We start from the raw sequence: 23,256 nt of genomic DNA, 5'->3' as shown, positions 1-23,256 counted from the left end.
ATTTACAATGTTGAAATATGAAATATAAAGACCTTACATTTATTATATATGGCTTCATATCTTTGGTTAAATGAATTTCAAACTCGATAAATGTGCCAAAAATTACTTCCAATGCATGTTTTGGAGGATTTCCATTCATTAAGAACAGTTTAATGAATAAAAATCAAAATGTCTCATTGTTACCCATGGGCTTAAAAGAGAGAGAGGAACAATGAGACAGTGTTTTTAAAAAAAATGATTAAATCTTATGAAAGGACAACTTATGCCTTATGTCCTTTTAAATGACGAAAGAAGTTTAGAAAAGTCAAACATTTATGAATAAGTTTGCAAGGGAGCGTCCATAACCAAAGCCTCTATTTTGGCAAAAGGGTACCCAGAAGACACAATTTTCTTCCAAACATGATCATGATTGGATAAAACTACGATTTGTTAACCGATAAAAGGAAATTAAAAGTGTATGCATTATTTTTTGAATAAATTAAATTGAAAATATCTCAAAAAGCTAACAATTTTAACAGTTATGAACTGTCAATAATTTGAATGAATGATTTGAAATTTTTATGTTTTAAGAATAAATATTGTTTGCCTCATGCTTCTGTGGACGAACTTTCTATGGGGGAGGGCGACATAAACTTTTATTTTTTTTTTCGATTTTTTTTTCAGGCGAATTGGTTAATAATGTGAAAAAGCTTGAAAAAAGTTGTTTTTTCGTTTTCATATTTTTTTTCGTTTTTGCACGTGCAAAAAACTAAACTCAGTTTTTATTTTCAAAAAATCATATCTCTGAAAAGTGGATTTTGGATCTCAATTTTTTCTTGAAAGGAAAACTAGTTATCTTTTATGTACGTCCAAGACAGCCAATGCTCGGTTAAAAAGGCACGGAGTTATGACTTTTCGAAAAAAGTGGTATTTGATAAGTATCTCGCGTATCTCGCGAAATTTTTATTCGAATCCTCAACTAAGTCTCTCGCTCTATAAAGCCTTACCGTTTCTTTAATATTCTTATTTCAAAAAAGGTTTTTCACGTCACTGCTTTTCTATTACTATTCGCTTTGTCTCAATTAATAACAAACCACTTTATAGTTTTTCAGCTGGGTATGAAGGTAATCTATTAAAACAAACATGATATATGATATATTGAAATTCTATAAAATGACTGGTGGTATTTGATAAAATTAACGAAAATACCCGTTTTTGGGACTACCCTAGGTCATCCTTATGACCAAATAAAAAAATAGTTTCTAATTATTTTAACAAAGGAACCGTGGGGGGGGGGGCGAATGTCCACGCTTCATACAAAAAAAAATTGTTTTGTATGGAAATTGTTCACGAGCCCTCCCCCCTCCCCCTCGGGGGACAGGCCTGAGATTTCAAAAAAGTGTCCACGTGGTTTGTGGATTATCCCCTGAAAAATTTGGAGCCCGGTCGGAGAACTTTGTTTCGGTTGATGATCTTTTCCAATGGAATTATCATTTAAATTGGGAATTTTTTTCTTTATAACAAATATATTAAGACTAGGATGATTCACAATTCCGGAACACTCCATGTCTTCATGTTCTTAAATACCATATTACATTACAAATTCCCCTTACTGAAAGCAATGTTTAAATTCCATCATCTTCACAAAATATCCCGTTTTGGTACCTGTTGCACCATAAATCATTCATTAATCAGTCCAAAAAAAGAAAGAACCTAACGTTAATTTTACGACGTGTAACCAACGAGCCGGTAAGGTCAAATACTGTTAAAAAGAAGACGTAGAATAAAGAGGTCTATGCCAAAGCCGCCACAACACCGCAACAGCATCATTAAGAAGGAAAAAAGTAGGAGGCCCAACATTAGCACAGTTTGAACTAATGCCTGTCCATTTGGCTGGCTACCGGAAATCAAACGATGGTCTGGTCAAGTTGCCCCAAGTCGATGCTGACTGCTCCAGTGACTCCAGAAGAAGGAAGGAGGAAGCCAACAGAGCAAAAACGACGTGGTCCAGTAGCAAAATGTTCACCATTTCTTGCCCTGTTCTCATTCTTAATGGTCACATATTACTGTACATTACTGAGAGCGGTCAGCTGCACTGTGAGAAAAATTGTGAAAAAGCAATCGAGGTAACATAATTTTTAATTTTCTAAGTTGTTAATACTTTATTTTTATATCTAGGTTTTTGATTTACTTGAATTATAATTTAATTAGTTTTTTTCACTGTGCAAACTCACCTAAGCTCGCCTCGTTAGTCTACCGCGAAGTCAAGCGAGCATGCGAACCATCTCTCTCGCGCATAGTCTAGCTCTAAAGAGAACGCAACTGGCGGGATTCGAACGGGAATCTCACGGTCGGTGGTTGCGCGCCGCTATTACAAATCTGGGACTTCTTCGCTGTCCATTCCTTCTGTTACTGGCTCGGCTCTCGGGCTGCTTCCCGCCGATGAGAGAATCGCGTGAACGCGCGTGTGAAGATATTCATGACGAGTAAATGAGGGTTTTAGATGAAGTCACTTAGTAGTGTGATTAAATGGTTGATTCTGATAAAAAGAATTGGTTTATTTAGTTCGCAGAACTAAATTTTGATGTAAAAACTAAGAAAGTAATAAAATACGAGAAAACTTTTTTTTTTTTGTTCATCAAAAATCTTCGGATAATCGAGTCTGGACACTGGCTGGTAATACAAATCTAATTAAATGTTAATTTTCTTAATTTGTTTAAAAAAACTTATACTGAAAAAAATAAAACGCAAAAAATAAATGCTCATGGCCAAACAACCCAATAAATCGAAGATAATCTTCCTTTTTTTTGTTTTCCGGAACTGTACACACTCATTTTTGATATTTGAGCTCGACAGAATTCTGCCGAAAACAAAACAACTTTTTTTTTTGCAGAGAAATACTGAACTTCAGCAAAATACCTGTCATTTCTCGCCGAGAATTCGGTAGAATGACTCACATTTTTCTGAGACTCATCTAAAATTTCTGTCGCGCAATATTGTTGAAAAAAAACTTATAAAAAAAGCATTTAACGCTGCCAAATAGCAATGCATAAAAATGGCGCTATACGCGTGGTTTCATTAATTTTAATTGACCTCCATCTTGATAGAAAAAAAATAAAAAGCAATAAATTTGGCTAGCATTTGATAAAAACACACATTTATGCTGAATTTCTGACATCGACCGTAACCATCGACGTTCAAAATGTGTTGAACTTTTTTTTTCAAAACCCCTTTTTTTTCATTCTATCAAATATTGTAATATCAAAAGAATTATTTTTGATGAAGCGAATTCATTTTTTTGGGCTCTATCTTCCTCATATTTATCGATAAAGTTTTAACCACAGCTAAAATTAAGCAACCAGCTGCGAGAAATAATCTATTAGGATATTAAAATTACCTCCAAAAAATATTATTTAATCATCGCCATTTTTGCAAGTCATCCCCATTATATCATTTGGCAAGATAAAGACTTTTTTTGCCAGAATAAAATCTGTCTGGCCTGGTTTCTTGAAGACGTATGAAATGTAATTTTACCATTTCTCCTGAGGCATTTTTGAAGTTTTATACCTCGACTCTGGTCAAGGTCAAGGGGAGTTCGTTCGTGGCCGTCATCGGGAGAAGTTCGTTCTGCTTGGCGTCCGTGTTTTTGCCTTCCTCACCTCAATGAGGAAAGGCTTTAAAATCACTCGAAAAATGAACTTCTTAATTCGACCTCGTAGACCCACCTTCATGTATACCTATCGACTCAGAATCAAATTCTGAACAAATGTCTGTGCGTGTGTCTGGATGTGAGTCCGTGCACCGAAAAATATGCACACGATTATCTCCGGACTGGCTGAACCGATTTGGATCGTTTTGGTCTCATTCGATTCGTCTTGGGGTCCCACAAGACCCTAGTTAATATTATGAAGTTTAGAAGAGTACTTCAAAAGTTATGCTTAAAAAACAATTCTGATTAATGTTTGAAAGATTGTAAAAAGGGTGGTTTTTGTAAGAAAACCCGTCTGATCATACATTTTTAGAAAGGTATTTCAAAGACCTTTCTAATGAGCCCAATACATTGAAGATCTGATAGCCCTATCAAAAGTTATGAGCACTTAAGTGTCAATTGTACACATTTCAGAGGCCGGATCTCAAATATTTTGATGAAAAAGTTGTCCGGATCTATCATGCTACCCATCGTTAGTTGGATAATTGAAAGACCTTTCTAATGAGCCCAAAACATTAATGATCTGATAACCCCATCAAAAGTTATAAGAACTTAAGTGTTATTTGTACACATTTTTGAAGCCGGATCTCAGATATTTTGATAAAGATTAGGTCCGGGTCAATCATGCAACCCATCTTTGGGTGTGTAATCAAAAGACCTTCTCAAGTTTCCTTTTATTTCCTCGTTGGGCCGAAATTGCCATCTAACCACACCATACCATAATTTGGCAACGGAACGGCAATTTCTCGAAGAATCTTTGGTGTCAATAAAACAAACGATATAAATTTTCAAACATTTACTTGTATATTTACACACTTTGCATTTTTATTCATTTTTCTACTCGAATGTCCTTCCCTTTTCCTCCTCCTTCTTTACCCCATCTCAGCTCCGCCACATTCATGCCCATCGTGGTGCTCCAGCAGCTGCACATCCTCCGGCACCCAGGGAAAAACAATCTTGTTAGCAATGATCAACATTGGCCAAATCGATCAGATTAATGCAGCCTCCCCGCACAAACATCTCGTCCCGCACCTTCTTCGTCAAATGAACCTGCGTCAAGTACTCCTTGCCATCGGTCGTGTAAATCACCTCCAGCAGGCCCTTCGCAATCAGCAGAGTGACCACTTCGACGCAATTCCGACAACCTGTCCGAGAAGAAATGGAAAGTAAAGTGACACATCTTCCAGCAAAAATCGCAAGAACCTACCTTTGGAAGCTGGTCGTCAGCTGGGCATTCTGGAAGTCGGAAGCGTGTCGCTCGATTTCGTCCCAATCGGAAGTCATCATGGACGAGAGGTTTCGCTTCGGTCAACACTAAAAATTCACAGGACCAGCTACTGAAATCGCACAGACGGAAAAACAGCTCCAGAACCAACTATGGTCTCAGCAGTCGTATGACAGAAACAAAAAAAAAACAGCTCCAGATCACACGAAGACGATTGCCGTTCAAGAATCAAACTACATGCGACACCTAGTGTTGAGTAGCAGAACAGAGCGAAGAATGTCGATTGAAATTGAGAGATTCGACAGAAACGTGCACGCATCCTGGTGGCGAGTAGAAGCACTACGCAACGATGTTCGGAATGACAGCGTGCTTGGAAATATAATTTTTTTTGCAGTTTTTGATTTTTATTTCCTTCAAATATTTTTTAACGTCGATGAATGTTATTGTAAAGTGTGGCAATCGCATAAACGAATCGAATGATGTATGAATTATAGGAGCTGAGTTAATTTTTCATGTTTTTTCCTCAAATTTACCAAAAAGATCTCTTGAAAAATTGATTTAAATATGATTTATTTGATTGATAATGCTCCTTATGTGTGTATTATTGATAGAACAAACTATTAGAGTCATATTACAGCATAATTACAATCATTTTCTCAAAAAATTGCCAGTTATTCCAATTTTTCCAAAAAATTCCAAAAAATCACCAAAATGCATTTTTAAGGTCAATATTTTGGTCAAAGGGAAAGAAAAGTAAAGTTTAAACACTTTTACATAACATTTCATCATTACTTTTAACTTTTGCAACATTTAACTCAAGTTATCCAAAATATCGATCATCTTTTTAGAAAAATCGTTTAAACAAAATACCAGTCACAATTAATCACTACAAATCACCACGCATTATGATCGTTAGCGAAATTGCCACACTTTGCAATACCCCACTTTTCTGAAAATGCTTGATTTTTCATCATAAACGCGATTTTTTCCTAAAAACTGCTCAAACTGTATGGGGGCTGTCATTCCGAACACCGCTGGAACAACAGCGAACCTAGCGGAAAAAACGTTGTCGAATTCTTCAATTTCCGCCCTTTGAGGTTATGTATGCGAATTCTGTTTTGGTAAATTCCAGCGTTGAAAACAACTTTTGAGCAAAAATTCAAGCTGATACTTTGTTAACTTTTGATGCTCTATCATTTTAAACAATATTATTTTTTCAAAATTATTTTTTTTTTCAATTTTTTTTTACTGCGTTAATTTATAGAGGGCAAAGAGTTAACAATCGTACTACTTGAATTTTTTCTCAAAAGTTGTTCTATGAGCTGTAAATTCAATTTTAAGTTTGCATTCCTATGTAACCGAACAGCGGAAATTTGAATCGTCATTCTTCGATGCTTTGCGCCATCTGTCGGAATTTTTGAGCTTTTGATCGCGAATGGCAAAACAAAAGGGCAAAACAAAAAGATCTGTCAAACAAGGTAGTAACATTTTTTTGGTCGAAAACTTTTTCGAAGAAAATTTAATACATAGGGGAAGGTGGGGCAAGACGACAAAGAGGAACAATCGCTCGTACGGAGTATTACAATTTTGATATTTCCGAAAACGAAACTATTGGCCCTACGCCCCCCGGGGCATGGCCTTCCTCTAACGTGGGATTTCTGCTCCAGCGCCTCTGACGAGACAGGAGAAACCGGGACCGACGTTTTACTTCACCATCCGATAGAAGCTCAGTGGATAAGGCGGGAATCGAACCCATATATTTCCAGTATGAGGAATTGTTGCCAGCAATGCAATTAATTGATTCTACCACCAAAATGACGTAAACGCCACGGGACATAAGATTGAATGGGTTTTTTTTAGACCGTCGTTTTTTTTAATATTTGGAATGCACAAAATAAGGCTAAGAGTTTGTTTTTTGTCATTTAGGGGAACAGCATCTAACTCCAACGAACCTCTAATATTAAACCATGAAAATCACTGGTGTATAGGGTTGCCACAAAGAGTATTCCCTTCTCTCTGGTTGCCATTTTCTACAAATGATGTCTGTGTCAAAAAGTGTGACAGAAAGCCTGCAGTTTTTTTGATCGGATTTTATTTAATTTCGGACGAAATTACTATATCCAGATTTTTAAGCGAAAATTGCGTTACAATAGGTGCACGCCCGAAATGTCAAAATCGCGCAGTGTTACCAACATTAGAAACAATTTGTGTCAAGCCACTGCACACTTTGTTTGTAATGTTGGTACCACTGCGCGATTTTGACATTTCGGGCGTGCACCAATCGTAACGCCATTTTCGCTTAAAAATCTGGATATATCAGAGGAAGGCACCAACCACCTAAAGGTGGATTAAGTAACGTTTTTTTGTTAAATTTTTCGCGTTTTTTTCTCATTTTTGTGGATCGTCCGGGTTCTTTCGATTGACCATGTTCCGAGTATTATCACGGTGATCGTGTTTTGGTCGGTTATCGCTCGGGGAACCGTGAAAATGCGGTTTTTGCGACGATTTTGTACCAGATTTGCCAATTTTAGCGGCGTCGTTTGCTTCGATTTGGAAACGAAAGAGATGAGAAAAACCGAGAGAAAAACTGTGGTTGTGTTCGTGCGATCTTGCCGGCCTGATAGTGTTCGTGATCGCGTGTGTGGTGTTGGCAGACACGCTCCCGCTTCCAATTCCAAGAGCGAGAGCGGCTGTGTCATCATTGGAATCATTGCGAGCGGGAATGATGGTTGCCTGGAGAGAGAAACCAACGGGGAGACTGCTGACGGTTGGGGGTGACGCGGAAGTCGACAGTGCTGCCGGATTAATGTTTTATTTTTTGTTGCAATAATTTATATTTGCTTCCCTATTTCCTCGACATTTTTTTCTTTGCATTGCGATTACTTCGTAAATATTCCTTTCAAAATCAATCAAAGTTCAGAACAAGTTGTTTTTTTTAATTAATGCGATTTATTTTAAGATAAGATTTAGCTAATTTCAAAAAAATATTTAACTGGTCTTTTAATTTAACGCTTACGATCAAGTATTTAATGACTCTTCCTTCGTTTCCCTACTACTTTTTCTTTTAATTAACACTCTTTTTCAGGAAAAATCAAGGTAATTTGTAAAACTGCAATTGATATATTATCTATATATTTTATTTATCTGAACATAAATAACTACTATATAACACACATGAAACCTGATATAGGAGCGTTTGGTACGGAATGTCCACGCATCCTTCCTCCCCTGTAGATTCTGTGAAATGTGATCCGTTCTCAGAATCCTCTGTTCGGTAAACACAACGCAGTAGGGCTGGCCGTTTTAATTTTTGAAATACATTTTCGGGTGTTCTCGAATGTACTACAATTATTAATAATGACAAGAAAAGTGCTTAGGGTGTAATCTAATAACAAGACTTTCCACTGGCTGCGTTTGTGTTAGATTAGATTAGATTAGATTAAATCGACTCTTGTGAAGGTCAAGGGTGGGGGGGGGGGGGTGGGGTCAGCAAAAAAAAAATATATTAAAATTGAAATAACCAGCCAGTCTTAACATTTGAATGAAAAAGTGTCTTAAAATGCAGTTTACAGCTGCCCAGTTGTTTTGCAAACTGGGGGGTTATTCAGGAGGTTGTAGGATTCAATTTTAAAACATTGAACTCCTACGCGGGTTTTATAAATAGGCCGTGACAATCTTTTGCGGAGGTCCTTTTTTAAAAATTGCTGCTGTTAATTATCCAATAAATTATCAAATGTTAAAAAATCTGGAGTTTTTTTAAAGGTCCAATAAACCAAATTTCCAGTATTTGATTTTGGGTGTTTTTGAAACCGCCTTGTGTCAGGGGTATTAAAAAACACCCAAAATACAAAAACTTAAAATTTGGTTTATTGGACCTTTTCAAAAAAAAAAAAATCAGAAATGTTCATTTAAGTTTTAAAGAATGTGGCAGATAGGATTTTTTACAAAAAGCGTTCAAAAACATTAGATTTCTATTGCATCCGCATCCACCAGGGCGGAATTCCTCACCGGTTGAGGAACACTGATCTATGTAGTCTACGTATGTTTGATGAATAGATATTGTGGAGTTAGACCGTTGCAAATATTTTTTAAGTTTATGTCCCTCGGCTCTGACCAAAGTCGAGGGGGGCCTAGGTTTCAACACTTGGATGAAAAAAGTGTTTTAAAATGCATTTTACAGGCGTACAGTTGCTTTCCAATAGAGGGTGACCCCTAATTCTTGCTCGGTGCCGCCATCATCGGGGGATGGCGTCGCTATTTTTAGACCACGTTTTTCACTTTTTCTCCATCGAAACCGACTACTTAATCGACTTCATTTTGCTGGGCGAGATAGGACGCTGTCTATTTTTAGACGATGACTCAGCACTTTTCCACTCTTGCACTTAAAAAATCCAGATGGCAGCACGATGTAACGCCACGTCCCTATGCGACTACGTGCTCCGTTTGTTTTGTCAACAAAGCTGCCGCATATTGACTTTTCGTTGTACTTTTTTTTTGTATGAAACATTGTCCATCGATCACTTATTTCCAAATAAGCCATCATGAGTCTCTTCATACAAGTCTCTATACAAAATTGGGGATTGTCCATACACCCAAAGGAAAAATATATATGAAACTCTGCAACAGTGAATTTGCTGCAGAAAATGTTACATTTTTTTGCAGCAAGCCCGTCGATCATTTTGCCCGTGTGTAAACATGTCAGCGATCTGCAGTTTTCACCAACACATACAATGCAATCCGTTCATGGCGTGGTGGTATCGTGTCGAATTAACAACCAGGATGTTGATGATTCAATCCTCGTTCTGTGCAGTTTCGGACCCGGCAGATATACTTTCATGCAGCCATGCATCACAATCCAGTGACCGCCGTTTGGGAGTAAAATAAGTGCTATGTAAACCTTTGAAAAACTGTGCCTCGAGAAGAGATTTTCTGATCGACGAAGTGCTGAAATTACTCATTCTTTGGGTCCATAATACAGTTTTTAAGGGTGCTGTGAAATTTAGATGCATTCCGATAGAGTTTGGATCCATAGATCGTGTTATTTTGTATTATTTATGTACTTATATTTTGCCATATGTTCTGGTTAGTAGCAGCTGCCTTTGGTATTTTCTTTCTGTTTAGAATACTACATTTTCATGTATAACTTTCAAAACTGGTACGAATCAAAACTGAAAGTCATGTCAGGCATGAAAAATCTGCGACTTTGAAAGGACAGGGAACGACAATAGTTAATAAAAGTTCAATTTCAGAATGATATTGGTGCAACAAAATTTAAATTTAAATTTACTAAATCAAAATCATGAGTTGATTCCTCCTCCATCCAGCTGATCCGATTCCAAAACTCCAACCTCCGCCCATCAAATCCCCGTTCCTAAACCCTTCCCACGAACGGTAAACCACGGTGCGTGATGATGATGCCGGCGCTCCACCACACACAGTACAGTAATGTTGTGTTCATTTAAATTCCTCTTGCTCGCGAGTTCGGCCTACTCACAACCAACACCGCTAGGCTAGGCTGCTAAGCTGTTGCTCTTTTCCATCGCACTAACCGCTCTCTCTAACGAAACTCATTCTCGCTCGTGTTTAGTCCGAGGAGATCTCAGCATGTCGTGTCATGCCGTGTGCGTGTGTGTACTTTTCTACCGTACGGTACCTTCGGCTCTCTTGACTGACCACGACGCGATGACCGTACGGTAAAACTGATCGCGGATCGCTTTGGTGTCTTCGCTGAACGATCGCTGCTTTGGATCTTCTCCTGAAGGGGGTCTGTGTGGCTGTGTGTGTGTTTGCCAACTCTCCTCTCACTCTCTCGCTCATTTCTTATTGAAAGAAAATCAAATTTTCGTTATTGTTTATCAATTTTGAAAACTTCATTAAACTGAGAGGTTTCAGAATAATTTATAGAGAGCTAGAAATTAAATACAAGTTTATTTCGAATCCCCACTCATACAAGAAGTCTCCCATCCACGATGAACGAAATTGGAATTAATTCGGCCACGCGTGGAGGAAGAAGAGGGCCAATCCGAACCAGAAAACGAACGGAGATCAGGTGCAGGCAGGCCGCGGGTTTTCAAGCCGCTTTCTACCGCGCAAAGCAAATTTAGGGCTTCTTTTGATTGATCGCGCAGTCAGCCAGCCAGCCAATCCGCAGAGCGGAGTCCAAAATTGCTTTGCGCCGATGATAGCTGGTAAATGGAAAATTTGGCTGATTTGGTGGATTGTTTGGAAATTTCGTTTGATTGTTGTTTGGACCACTTATTGTCAGATGGTTTTGTGTGGGAAAAAATGTGGTTTGGTTTGTGAATTGTAGAGCGACGGGTTTAAGGAAGTAATTTTATTGTTATTTTTTTCTGAACAAATATTCCATTTGGTTGCCATTTCTTGGAAATTCATTCTGGCGACATTTAGTATTGAAAATCCCTAGTTTAGCTTTCCTCTTCTCATACTAAAAATAGTTGTAGTAGTTATAAACGAAAATAGACGAATCAATATAGATACATTACATATATAAGACCTTCTCAAAAAATAGTTTTGCCAGTTATGAAAAAAAAAAGTTTATTTGGTTAGGCTGGTACAAATATTTTTAAAAGTTTTGTCAACCCCCAAAATCAGGGGGCAAAAATATTTTTACAATAAACTTCAAAATTTCAATGAAAATTCAAGTGAACCAACTGAAATCAAATTAAAATACATTCTCCTGCGTTTAAAATCATTTTTAGCATTTTTGGGTTTATTAAAAAATCTTAAGAGTTTTTGAAAATTTTCGATGCAAAATCTTTTTTTTTCGATACAATTTTTGTTCTTGTCAGCAGGGATGCCATATGATTTTTTGAAATGTCGGTGAAAAAGTCTGTGTATATCTGTGCCTTTGTCTGAAATTCAAATAAATCAATTTACAGTCATAGAAATCTATCAAAAATTGTGTTTTTAAGCATTTGAAGACTAACGAAATAAGTTTCGATTGATATTTTTACAAAATAACAATTTAATGAAGTTTTTAAAAAGTCTGTGCACCTCAAAAAATGTCTAACACGAGCTCAAATGTCTGTGAAACACAGACAAATCTGTGTATTTGGCATCTCTGCTTGTCAGATCTTAGATTTTTTTAAACTTATGATTGCAAAACAACTGAACTAGTGTAAAATGCATTTTTAAACACTTTTTTCATTTAAATGTGAAGACTATGGTTTGTTATTTAAATTTTTATATTTTTTTGCCCCCCCCCCCCTTGACTTCGGCCAGGGCCGAGGGACAAGAACTTTTTTAAATATTTGCATCGGCCTTATTGCAAAATTATAAATTTTAACTTTCTCAAAAAAGTGTCCACGTGGTTTATGGATGGTCCCATGCTTGATTTTCCAAATTTTGAAAACAGAGAATTATCACACTGTTATAGTTGTGCTTCTTATATTTTATTTTTAATTAAAATGTGTTTATCGATCTGTGGTCCTAAATGATTGAAAACAGAAACAAAAAAACATCACACAATGTGTTTTAATAATTAACAATCGATTGTACATTTTTTATTTATGTTTTTTTTTTTACAAAATAGTCCAGACTAGATTATCCAAAGTTCGATGATTATCCGAAAAAAAACTTCAAATAAGTTTTCTTTAGCTAAACTTTTCAGAAAAAAATTCAATGACTTGAAATAATATTTGCATTGCCAATCTAATTTTCAATAAATTGTACATTGATTTGAGATTATGTGAATGAAAAGTATCATTCTTTTTGTCAACAACCAGTTTTTAAGCATGAATTAAAAAAAAAAAACAAAATTTGCTATAAAACTTATTCTTATTCCCTACAAATTAAAAAAAAATTTTGTTTTAAAACCTCTTTAAACTTGTAACATATAGAAAAATAGGTCAAAGTTCGCTTACCATTGGAACTTTTTTCATTGAGAAAAGCATAAAGCTTTGAGAGTATTTAAATTATGGGTAATTCTCTACCAACTCACACGAAATCGGGAAAAGTTGCCCCGACCCCTCTTCGATTTGCATGAAACTTTGTCCTAAGGGTTAACTTTTGTTCCAGATCACGAATCCGAGGTTTTTTTTATATCTCGTGACGGAGGGGCGGTACGACCCCTTCCATTTTTGAACATGCAGAAAAGAGGTGTTTTTAAATAATTTGCAGCCTGAAACGGTGAAGAGATAGAAATTTGGTGTCAAAGGGACTTTTATGCAAAATTAGACGCCCGATTTGATGGCGTACTCAGAATTCCGAAAAAAACGTATTTTTCATCGAAAAAAAAAACTAAAAAAGTTTTAAAAATTCTCCCATTTTTCGTTACTTGACTGTAAAAATTTTTGGAACATGTCATTTTATGGGGAATTTAATGTACTTTTCGAATCTACATTGACCCAGAAGGGTCATTTTTTCATTTAGAACAAAAATTTTCATTTAAAAATTTCGTGTTTTTTCTAACTTTGCAGGGTTATATTTTAGAGTGTAACAATGTGCTACAAAGTTGTAGAGCAGACAATTACAAAAAATTTGATATACAGACATAAGGGGTTTGCTTATAAACATCACGAGTTATCGCGTTTTACGAAAAAAAGTTTTGAAAAAGTTACTTTTTGCGTTTCTCTTTGTTTCGTCGTCCGTGTCTGTCGCGGGTGACCATGAACGGCCATGATCGATGACGACCAACTTTTTCAAAACTTTTTTTCGTAAAATCAGACCTCGGATTCGTGATCTTGAAAATAAAGTTCTTAAAGCGGGAAATTTAATTCAAATAAAAACATAATCAGTAAAATTTCTACAAAAATACTTCCAAACAAAACAATCGACTGAAGTTCAGTTGATTTCTCGAGCACTGTTACAGTAAAAATAAATGAAACGAACTTTACACCGGCTTCGTTCACCTACGGTGTAAGAGAAAGCTTTGTCTGCCCTCAAGCTTTCCTGCTTCTTATGCAGTCGAGCTTTCTGTCGTTTCTTTTGTATTCCACCTATAAACGCGTGCGGCCGTTGAAAGCTTGAATAGGCTGGCATTTGATTGAAGAGAATTGTGTTGGTTGGGGGTTTAGTGTTGAATTTGAATTAAAAATAAATCAAGATTGCTCTTTCAGTAAAATTCACTTATTTGGGTTTACACATGTTTATTTGTATTTATTTATTCCAACATTCATAGACACTTATTTTAAGATCTTGTAATAACCTGAATATTTGAAACACCCTTGATTGCAGGTGTATAAGGGAATTTCAAAATATTTGAACAAATGTTTAAAGCACAAATTCAAACAGTACCCCATCTTCCTTCTTCTGCTCAATCTTCTCCACTGCCCCCAGTTCCATCTCCTTCTTCTTGCAATAACGATTCACAGCCAGCTCCAGCAGGAAAACCACCGTCGCCAGCGCCATCATGACCAGATAGAACACGAAAAAGATCTTCAGCGAGCCCATATCGAACAACCGTTCGGCCGAAATTCGCGCGTTTGCCAGGGTCTGCCGGATGTTCAGCACGTCCACGACCATCCGCAGCTGGCCGGTTTGCCGCTCGACGAAGCCGGTTTCGATGCAGCGCATGACGATCTCGTTGAAGGTCCGTACGAAGGGGGACGTCTTTGGCACCACCATCGACTTGTAGAACTCGTAGATCGGTTCGGATATGACGAACACCCCGGACGAGGTACTGCCGGGGATCCAGTTGTAGCTGCCGGACAGAACTAGCGGGACGTACGTTTCGGACGTTAGGAAGGCCGAGTCACGCTGGGTCATTATGCGCTCGATGGCGGTTCGGATCGAGGCGGTGCCCTTGGTGTTGAGTCGTGTAGACAGTTCGCGATAGCTGGGATTCTGGAAGTCGGACCCTTCGTGGACGACCACGTGGTGGTGGTATTTGGACACGCGCAGTTCTAGATCAGTTTCGAGCAGTTCTTCCAGGGTGTTGATGTTGTTTAGATTTTGGTTGTCCGAGTTGAGGTACCGGATGGTGACGGCTTGCCAGACTGGATATGAGACGATGTTGTACACCAGCAGACCAAAGATGACGAACCGCTTGCGGGTTGCCTTCGGTTGCTTGACCGATACGTTGTAGATGATACCGATCATACACAGTACGGACACCCCAAAGTGGTAGTTGCGCTTGGCGGGACGGACATACTTCAGTATCTTTTCCAGTGCTAGCAGAAGCAGCGGGATCACAATCGAAAAGATCATGTTGACGATCAAGTAAGTAATACTGAACGGATTGATGAAAACAATCTCCTTATCGCGATTTTCAAAGTAATTTCGTGGAACCAAAAACATCAGCTTCTCCGTTGTAATGTACCTCAGGTACAGTAGATTCTTCGTGCCGTAATCGTGAATGATCCTCGAGTTTGCAGCCAAATCAATTTTGTTACTTTCAATCAGCAACAGAACACCAGCCATCGATCCGTTCGGATTTACGTACCCAACCGAGAGCTCCAACTCCGAGTTGATGTACGTCGCATTGAATCGCATCTTCTCCTGTATGATCTTCAGAATGTCCATATCAACGTCAGAAATGTGAAAGTTATCCAGAATACAGTCAAACGCCGACATGCTCCCCTTACTTTCGTGCATAGCAACCGTCAGATTGTACCCGTTCAACTTCCTCACCCGTCTCCGTTCAAATCGATCCAATCTCCTAAGAAACCCAGCAAGCTGATTCTCATCCGTAATCAACGTACAGTTCAAGTCCTGCGCCCGAACGTTCACGTCCCCACTATGAACCATCGCGTACGGATTGAACACGCACAGCTCGATCCGATGCCGGTCCAGATAGTTGATCACCAGGACGTTCAGCATGTTGTGCATGTACCAGGACTGGTAGAAAAGGTGCGCTACTTCGTCCCGGCTCAGCAGGTACGAGCGAAGGATTACCTTTGCCTGGGGGTTCCGGATCGCGATGTACGGGATGATTCGGGTTAGGAGGGTTTCTTCCGAGCCCCAGGCCAGGAACGCCTCGAACGATGGGTACTCGTAGATGTTGTTCGGAGTTGTGTACCGTTCGAGGTTGACCTGGTACTGGAACCTGTGGGAGGGAGGAGCGAAACATTGATTTATTGATACAATATTTACATTTCCTTCAGTATTAATTAACTTCGATCTACGCAACATAGGTTATTTTGAGCCTAATTCTGAAGTTTATGCCTGCCAACGATGCTTCCAAACGCTTATCCAACAACTTACCGATGCTGAAATAAATTAGAATCTAGTCGTATCTATATGAGATTTTCAACGAGAGGAAATGTGTAGAAAAGTCGTGCCGAATGTGCTAGTTTTAACCAGTCAGTTCTTTGTTATATGGGTCATGCCTGTAACATCAAACCGCTATAACTTGAATGATCAGCATTATTCAAGAAATTTGAAAAGCGTAACACAGCCTTCGACCATACGCTCTCTTTGCTATTTATCATGCTTCAGGTCATATTTTCTCAAAATTCGAAATGGGAAGCAATAGCTGACCTTCCCAGCTACAATTTAACACTTTGGGTTTTGTAAAATAGCTAACCCTCTAACGTCCAGAGCTGTTTGCTTGTCGTAAAAATAGTAAATGGTTAAATTTTGGTACAATAATGCAGGAAATACTTTACTTTGGCCCACAAACATCGAATTGGTGCAAAAAAGTTGAATTTGAAGTGGTGCACCAGAGCACCATCAGAAAGATGAGCAACTTTTTTTTAAATCACAAAAACTCGTTTTCTTCAAATGTATTGGTTCAGTTGTTTGAAAATGCTTCGAAATGTATTTTCAACTACTTATTTATTGCTGTACGATCATATTTCTGAAGCATGAAATACAAATTTTCCATTTTCATTAAAAAATAAGGAAAATAATAAAACCATCGGTCTAAAAACAATATTTTGTTTTGTTTTCGAATAGTCATAACGATTTTAAACTTTTGTTTTGATAAAAAAAAGATTTTTCTATAATTTAGAAAAAAAGTCCTCTTGAATATTTAGTTGCTCATATGCCTACACAGAGAAAAAAGAGTTCCCAAAATCGTAAACAAGCGTTCATGAAAATGAAAACCACGAACAAAGTGTTCATCCCATTCTAATCAGTCGAGTGCATTGGGCCACGCCCATTTTTCTATTTTCAGTTCAGTTCTTTTTTCCTTCCAGCGCTCTTTTGGGACTGCTTAGTGCTGCCAAAATTGATGAAATTTTAAGCGAACACTCACGAAAAGTAGCATTTATAGCGAAAGTTTCCTGGCAGCACTTGCTCACTCCAACAGGCGCTACACCAGCATGTTGGTGGTGTTGGTGACCACCCTTTGTTCTTTATTTGCCTTCGCTCCTCGTTCGGTTTTCTTCAGCTTTCGATTGGAATAGGTTTTCAACATTGAAACGTCAAACGACTTGGCGTGTTTGTTTTTTTGATGGTGCTTGCTAATTATTTACATGTTTCGGGATTATTTTTCAAGTGAGTGACTAACTAATGGGCAAAAGAACATGTTGCCGGTAGTTGGAATTTATATCTTAAGCGCTTTGAAATCGTTGGCGCAAGTGAAAAGATATTGATGGCGACTTTCGTTAAGCAGTTAACCTCTGATCTTGAGTGTGGATGTGTGTGCCACCAAAATGATGAGAAATGGTCTCGCAAAATAGAAATTATGATGAAAAGTGCATTAAATTTGATCTTTTTGGCCAGTAAGTGGCATAAATTTGCGTGCTTACTCGAGGCGGTGCTGTTGCTGGTAAGTTTATAGCCTGAAAAGTATTTTTGGAGCTTTAATCGAGCATCAAACTCTCCATATGACGAAGATAGGTGTTTGATTAGAAAGGGTATATTTCCCCTAATTGACAGCTCTCTTGTTGGAAATCGACAAGTAGTGAAGAAATTTGAACATTTGGGGCGAATGCTAATAATTTCGAAAAAAACTGGTCTTTTTTCATATAAGTACTAAAAATTTAAAAGATTTACGAACTATCTGAGAACAAGAGAACATAGGTACATATATTTTCGTTTGAATAACCAAAAAAATGTGGAAAGCAACAACAACCGTTAGCTGAACAGAATAACGGGTTCTTCGTTAACATATAGTAAATTCCAAAAGTATTTTCCGAGATTTATCATTAAATTCGCAGCAAATCATGAAATCACCAAATTACCTCTGCTGCGTCACAATGTAAAACGGCCTATGATGCACTTCGCACTCGAACGCTTCCGCCAGCTCCTCCCCGTCGAACTTGGTCTTAATCACCGTAATGTAGTGCCGATCACCAAAGTAGTGATCGATGATATGCGAGCCGAGGTTGTAGAACCGATCCTCGTGGCAAGGCCTATCCGCCTGGGACAGAAGTCTACCTTGGGCTATGGAATTTACTCCCAAAAGGAGTATGAGCAAAGGAAACGACATTGTGAACTTGAATGGTATCGATGGCCGTTGGGTTTGACCTTAAGAAGGTGTGAAATCAATCCCAAATCAAACAAATCATATGATTAATGGTTAGTTTTGTTTTTATTTGCTCTCATGCTACAATTAATTACTCGCCGCTCATTCCCTAATGTTGTCCAGTATCCATCGCATGAAGAACGCAACACGTGTGCTGACCCCGGGCGCTCCACCAACTCCGCACCCCGGCCCTGCGGAAATGATACCATACTGGACGTATCTAAAATTAAACTCCGGCACCTGAACCTTCATCGGTCCGCCGGAGTCCCCTCGGCAGTGCAGCGTCCCGTTGCCAAACCCAGCACAAATCGAGTGCGTGCTCAAGCTGCAAGCCACCGACGGAATCCGCGTCTGCAGCAAGATCGGGCTGTTGTCCAGCCGTTCCGTGAGACCCCAACCGGTGATCCAGAACAGGGACGGATCGAACCGCACAAGGGTGTTGGTGAAGGGCAGGCAAATCGGGGCCACGTCATCGGAGCTGAACACGATTGGGCGGTCCAGCCGTAGCAGGCCAATGTCGTTGCCGGAGCGGACGACGCGGGTAAAGTTGGGATGGATTCGGGACTCCTCTACGGTGTAGCGCTGCACCGGTGGGGCACAGTCCATGTACTCGTCACAGTCCGGATCGGTGCGGGTATCGTACTCGCCGAGACGGACGTAGGATCTGGAAATGGGTGTGATTAGATGGGCTTGATACTTTGTAAATTTGACACCTTAACTCACAATCGCTCAACCTGCCCATCGATGCAATGCGCCGCCGTCAGCACGTAACGATTGTTGATGATCGTACCACCGCACTCGGGACCCTCCTGCCCGCTGGACGATGACCGGTAGATCAGCATGGCCATCCACGGGTACTGATACATCGGTGCCTGCTCACCAAACGCAATCTTATCGTCCAGATTCCCCCGCCCACAGGTGGTCCGATCCAACAACCTTAGATTCGGATGGCTCGCAATGTCCTCGGTCGTCGTCGTGGTTCTCAACGTTGGAGCGGCAGTCGGCGTTGCCGCAGTGGTCACCGTCTGCAGGGAAACCTCATCGCAGCAGACGTAGTAGGCCGAGGATGAGGTGCCTCCCGGGGTGCAAACACTGTTCCGCAGGAAGGTTGCCTGCGCTGGCGAAACGGGTTGCTTCGAGGTGGATGCGTCACGAAGGATTTTAACGATGGGGGTGCACTCCGCAAGGGGGACACAACGTCCCGGTGCGCTGTTGGGAGTCGTACAAGTTGGAGCGTCCTCACCTGCACGGTTGCCGATGGTGATGGCGCTGATTGGAACTGGAAAAGGAAAGATTAAAATATCGAAGATTTTGGCAACACTTCCAGCGACGCACCACTCTGAATCTTTTTCTTTGCACAGCACACGTAGTCCACCTGGTCCAAGCTGGTGTAGCACCAGTTATCGCGCACATAACCCTGCTTGTCGGTTGCCTTCACATACTCATCACACCGATCAGGTTCAACGCAGTTTCCGCTCCGTCCACCCGGCACGGTCGAGCACTGCTTGCCGAATTCCTCATCGTACCGGATCTTCTTGCCCGGACAGCACATGTGCGCCACTCCGTTCGGTTGATCGCAGCCAACCATGAACGCCCGGTACTCTTCCGGTACGGCGGCATCGCCATCTTCGATCAGCCCACAACGACCCGCCGCGACGCACTTTCCAGCATCCAAAAAGGGCGTCTGGCAGCGTTGCCAACCGAGTTTCTTGACCGGTTTCAGCGCCGGTGCCTGCTCCGGCAGGTGATCGTCGCAGCACACGTAGATCCGGCTCCCATCCTGGTAGCAGAAGCTCTGCGTTAAATGCAAATGAAGCGTCGGATTGTAGTTCTGCTGCAGTTCGATGCTACAGTTGTGGATCGACGGGCAGGACTCGATTGGGACGCACCGACCCGGCTCGAAGCGAAACGACAGGCAGAACCCGTTGGCGGCTTGAGTTTTGCGGTGGCCGGTATGTGACGGTGACCAGCCCTGGTGTCTGCCGGTGCGAGGGGTCGCGGTCGGGTCGCAGCATATGCGAGGGTTCTGTGGAAATGAAGATGATAGCCGTTATCAGGGAAGGGTCAACATAGTTTGGGCAATCACAAGACACAGACCACCGTGTTAGTTCAATGTTTTTAGAGTTAACAGCATGAAAATTGTTAGCAAGGTTGTTATGTATGAGTATCTCTATCTGGAAAAAATAATTGGCAACACTTTGAACTCATTGGAACGCATGTGGGATATTCTGGATCTTCCAAAATGTCCTGGAAAACAGATCATGTAGTCTAGCCGTAGCAACACAATTTTACCAAGTACGTAATTGTGTTCGAAACACGTTTGAAATATCGAAAATCTTGATCTTCCATAGTCTTCTGGAGAACAGATCTTAGAATCTTCCGTCGTTACAACATGATTCTACCAACATTTCGATGGAGATTCATATTCAGTAATGTTCCTGGGATTCATTCGTATTACTACTAACTTTTTGGGCAACTTTTAAGATATTTTGGGTACTCCAAAATCACTAAATATGACCAATAACCGAGGTAGAATCATGCCGTTGCGGGGTAGCAACTGTATTTCAGGGTACTTTAGGTAACCTAGAATATCCCAGAGGTGGTCTAAAGAATCCATATTGATTTCAAAGGGTGAACATCACTGAATATAAACCTCTATCGAAATCTTCGAGAAACCGTGTTGTAACATCGGTAGACAATAAGATCCGTAATTCATGACACTTTGGAGGGCCCAGAATATCTAAAAAGTGGCCCAAATAATTCTTAGTTATGCCAAAGGGTCCCAGGGACGCCACTGAATATAAGCCTTTATATACTCCATGATCTGTATATCAGAAAACTTTGGACGATCCAAATTCACGGCGATTCAGTAATGAATGATGTAGGAATTCAACTCGATCCACTTCTTCAATCACCACTGTAACCTACCCCATGTTCATCCGACTCGCAGCGTCGCTCCTTCAGGTACTTTTCGTACGAAAAGTTCGGCTCGAACTCTAGCGACACCAGCTCAGGACATTGATCCGGGGTGACGCATTGCCCCTTCTTCTGAGATGTCCCCGGAATTATACACGAAGTCACTGAAAAATTAACCACATCAATAGAATTTCCTCCTCAAAGCAACCACCCAAAAAGGTTGTAATCACCATCACAAGAGTACGGTTCCACCCAGAACAACATACTAGTGAAAACAAAAATCAACGTTGATAACAGCCGGCAGCTGGTCATACTTGCTAACGCTATACACTATACACTTGAGCGACTTGACAGTGAGCTGCTCACTAAACCGCGGCTAAATGACGACTGGAGTCGATGATCCTCACGGTGAATCTACCACCCTGGTGATGATCTTGAACTTGCCTGCGGCGCACGAGACTCGCCAAATGAATGCTTAAGGAGATGGATTACAACATTAAAGAATTATGTTTAAGACTTAACCAGATTTAAAAAAAAAACTAAAATAACGAAAACATAATTAAAGGTCAAAAGTTGGAAAAATAATACCTACACATAAATAAATAATATAAAAGCCAAACTCAATAAATTTGTCACAAGTGTTCGTAACTTCTTAACCACTCGAGTCCTAGTCCGTCGTATGTGTAATACCTATTTTCTTGAAAACAAAGATCATCCCCATCGGCCAAACCTTCTCTCGTCCTCTCTCGCTGTTCCGTTCAGTTCAGTTCATTCATAGATTACGGCCGGTCGCGAGATTGGGAATTACCTGATTTTTATTATGGAGATGTACGCCAGCGGAACCAGTTTCGTACTTGATTTGTTTTGTGTTTTTTTTTTCTTTCAATTTCGTCTTGTTTGTTTGGTTATGTCGTTGTGATATTTCTTGGTATTTTTTTCTTTCATTTTTATTTTGCCAATTAGCAGCGGAAGCACATTGTCGTGCAACAGAAAGGTAAAGGCCACACGAGATGAAGATGGAGTTAGGCGCTTGGATTAACTGAAGTTTGTGTTTGCGAGGCTAGAATCGGGGACAGCATAACGGATATCGGAATTGAACTGGTTGGAGCTGGATTTTACCGATTTTTTAATTAATCTGTTTAGATGAGCGGAGGAAACAATAGAATCATTCTGGCAACACCAATCATTAAAAAATGCCAAATATTTTATGATTTTACATGAGAAGTATTTGTACCCTACTACATTTTTTGAAGTTTGGATTAGTAATTCAAATGATAGATTTGGCGCATTGATTGCTTTGAAAAAGAATTCTGTTAAAATCCTTTTCAACAAAGTTAAATTTAAAAATCGACACCGTCGTGCTAACTTGTCGTACGTCGCTTTTTGACGTTCCGAAAAAAAACGCGTTTTAATGTTTGGCCTTGAATAAACAAAAACAAGAGCATGCAATGTACACAGAAAAAACGCGTTTTGTGCGGTTGATCATTCTGTGAATTGTCCTGAACAGCGATGGAATAATCATCATCAAAAGAAAATCTTTGGATGTTCATCAAAAGAAAAAATCCGAATGGATCATGGCTCTCCTCTCTCGCGCACGAAAGATCGGTAAAAAGAATCTAAAAAAATCATCATCTTGATTATTCGGCAGAACATCTTTTTCACTACTGCACTTGCAAGTGTAACGCGGGGGGGATGGCAACCCTATGCCGACCAAAGCAAACTGACAACAGTCGACATTAGCACGGTTGTCAAATGAGAGCCCACAACAAAAGCACTAGCTGTCAAATGGTAGCCCATAACAAACCATTCTTTGGGTTTTTGATTTTTGATTTTCCCGAAATTCAAACGATAAATACCTGAAAAAACACGTGATGGCCTATCTACAATCACTTAGCTTAGAAAATTTCACTTAGCTTAGGAGTTTGAATCAATGGAAATGAATCTGATCTTCTACAATGAAAAGGAATAAAATTAGAAACTTGACGTATGGTTTGGAAAATTTCAAAATCTACGGTAAGTTGACGTTTCCATATCAAAGGTAAACAAACAACTGCA

The 23,256-nt window shown here is 39.7% G+C and overlaps 2 protein-coding genes across 2 annotated transcripts; both read right to left on the bottom strand.

The window, feature by feature from the left end:
• Positions 1-14,144: 14,144 nt before the first annotated feature.
• LOC6045199 lies at positions 14,145-18,249 on the bottom strand. Its single transcript, XM_001862559.2, has 2 exons — positions 18,002-18,249; positions 14,145-15,918 (listed from the first exon to the last, which is right to left on the bottom strand). Exons 1-2 carry the CDS (start codon positions 18,247-18,249, stop codon positions 14,145-14,147), a joined length of 2,022 nt encoding a protein of 673 aa, XP_001862594.1.
• An 80-nt stretch (positions 18,250-18,329) lies between these two features.
• LOC6045198 (phenoloxidase-activating enzyme) lies at positions 18,330-21,646 on the bottom strand. The gene is made up of 5 exons (XM_001862558.2): positions 21,432-21,646; positions 21,214-21,365; positions 19,621-20,311; positions 19,009-19,564; positions 18,330-18,949 (listed from the first exon to the last, which is right to left on the bottom strand). Exons 1-5 carry the CDS (start codon positions 21,511-21,513, stop codon positions 18,388-18,390), a joined length of 2,043 nt encoding a protein of 680 aa, XP_001862593.2. The 5' UTR covers positions 21,514-21,646; the 3' UTR covers positions 18,330-18,387.
• Positions 21,647-23,256: the final 1,610 nt, after the last annotated feature.

This window comes from Culex quinquefasciatus, chromosome 1 (genome assembly GCF_015732765.1).
Source record: "Culex quinquefasciatus strain JHB chromosome 1, VPISU_Cqui_1.0_pri_paternal, whole genome shotgun sequence".
NCBI lineage: Eukaryota > Metazoa > Arthropoda > Insecta > Diptera > Culicidae > Culex > Culex quinquefasciatus.
This window is presented reverse-complemented; position numbering and strand designations above follow the sequence as displayed.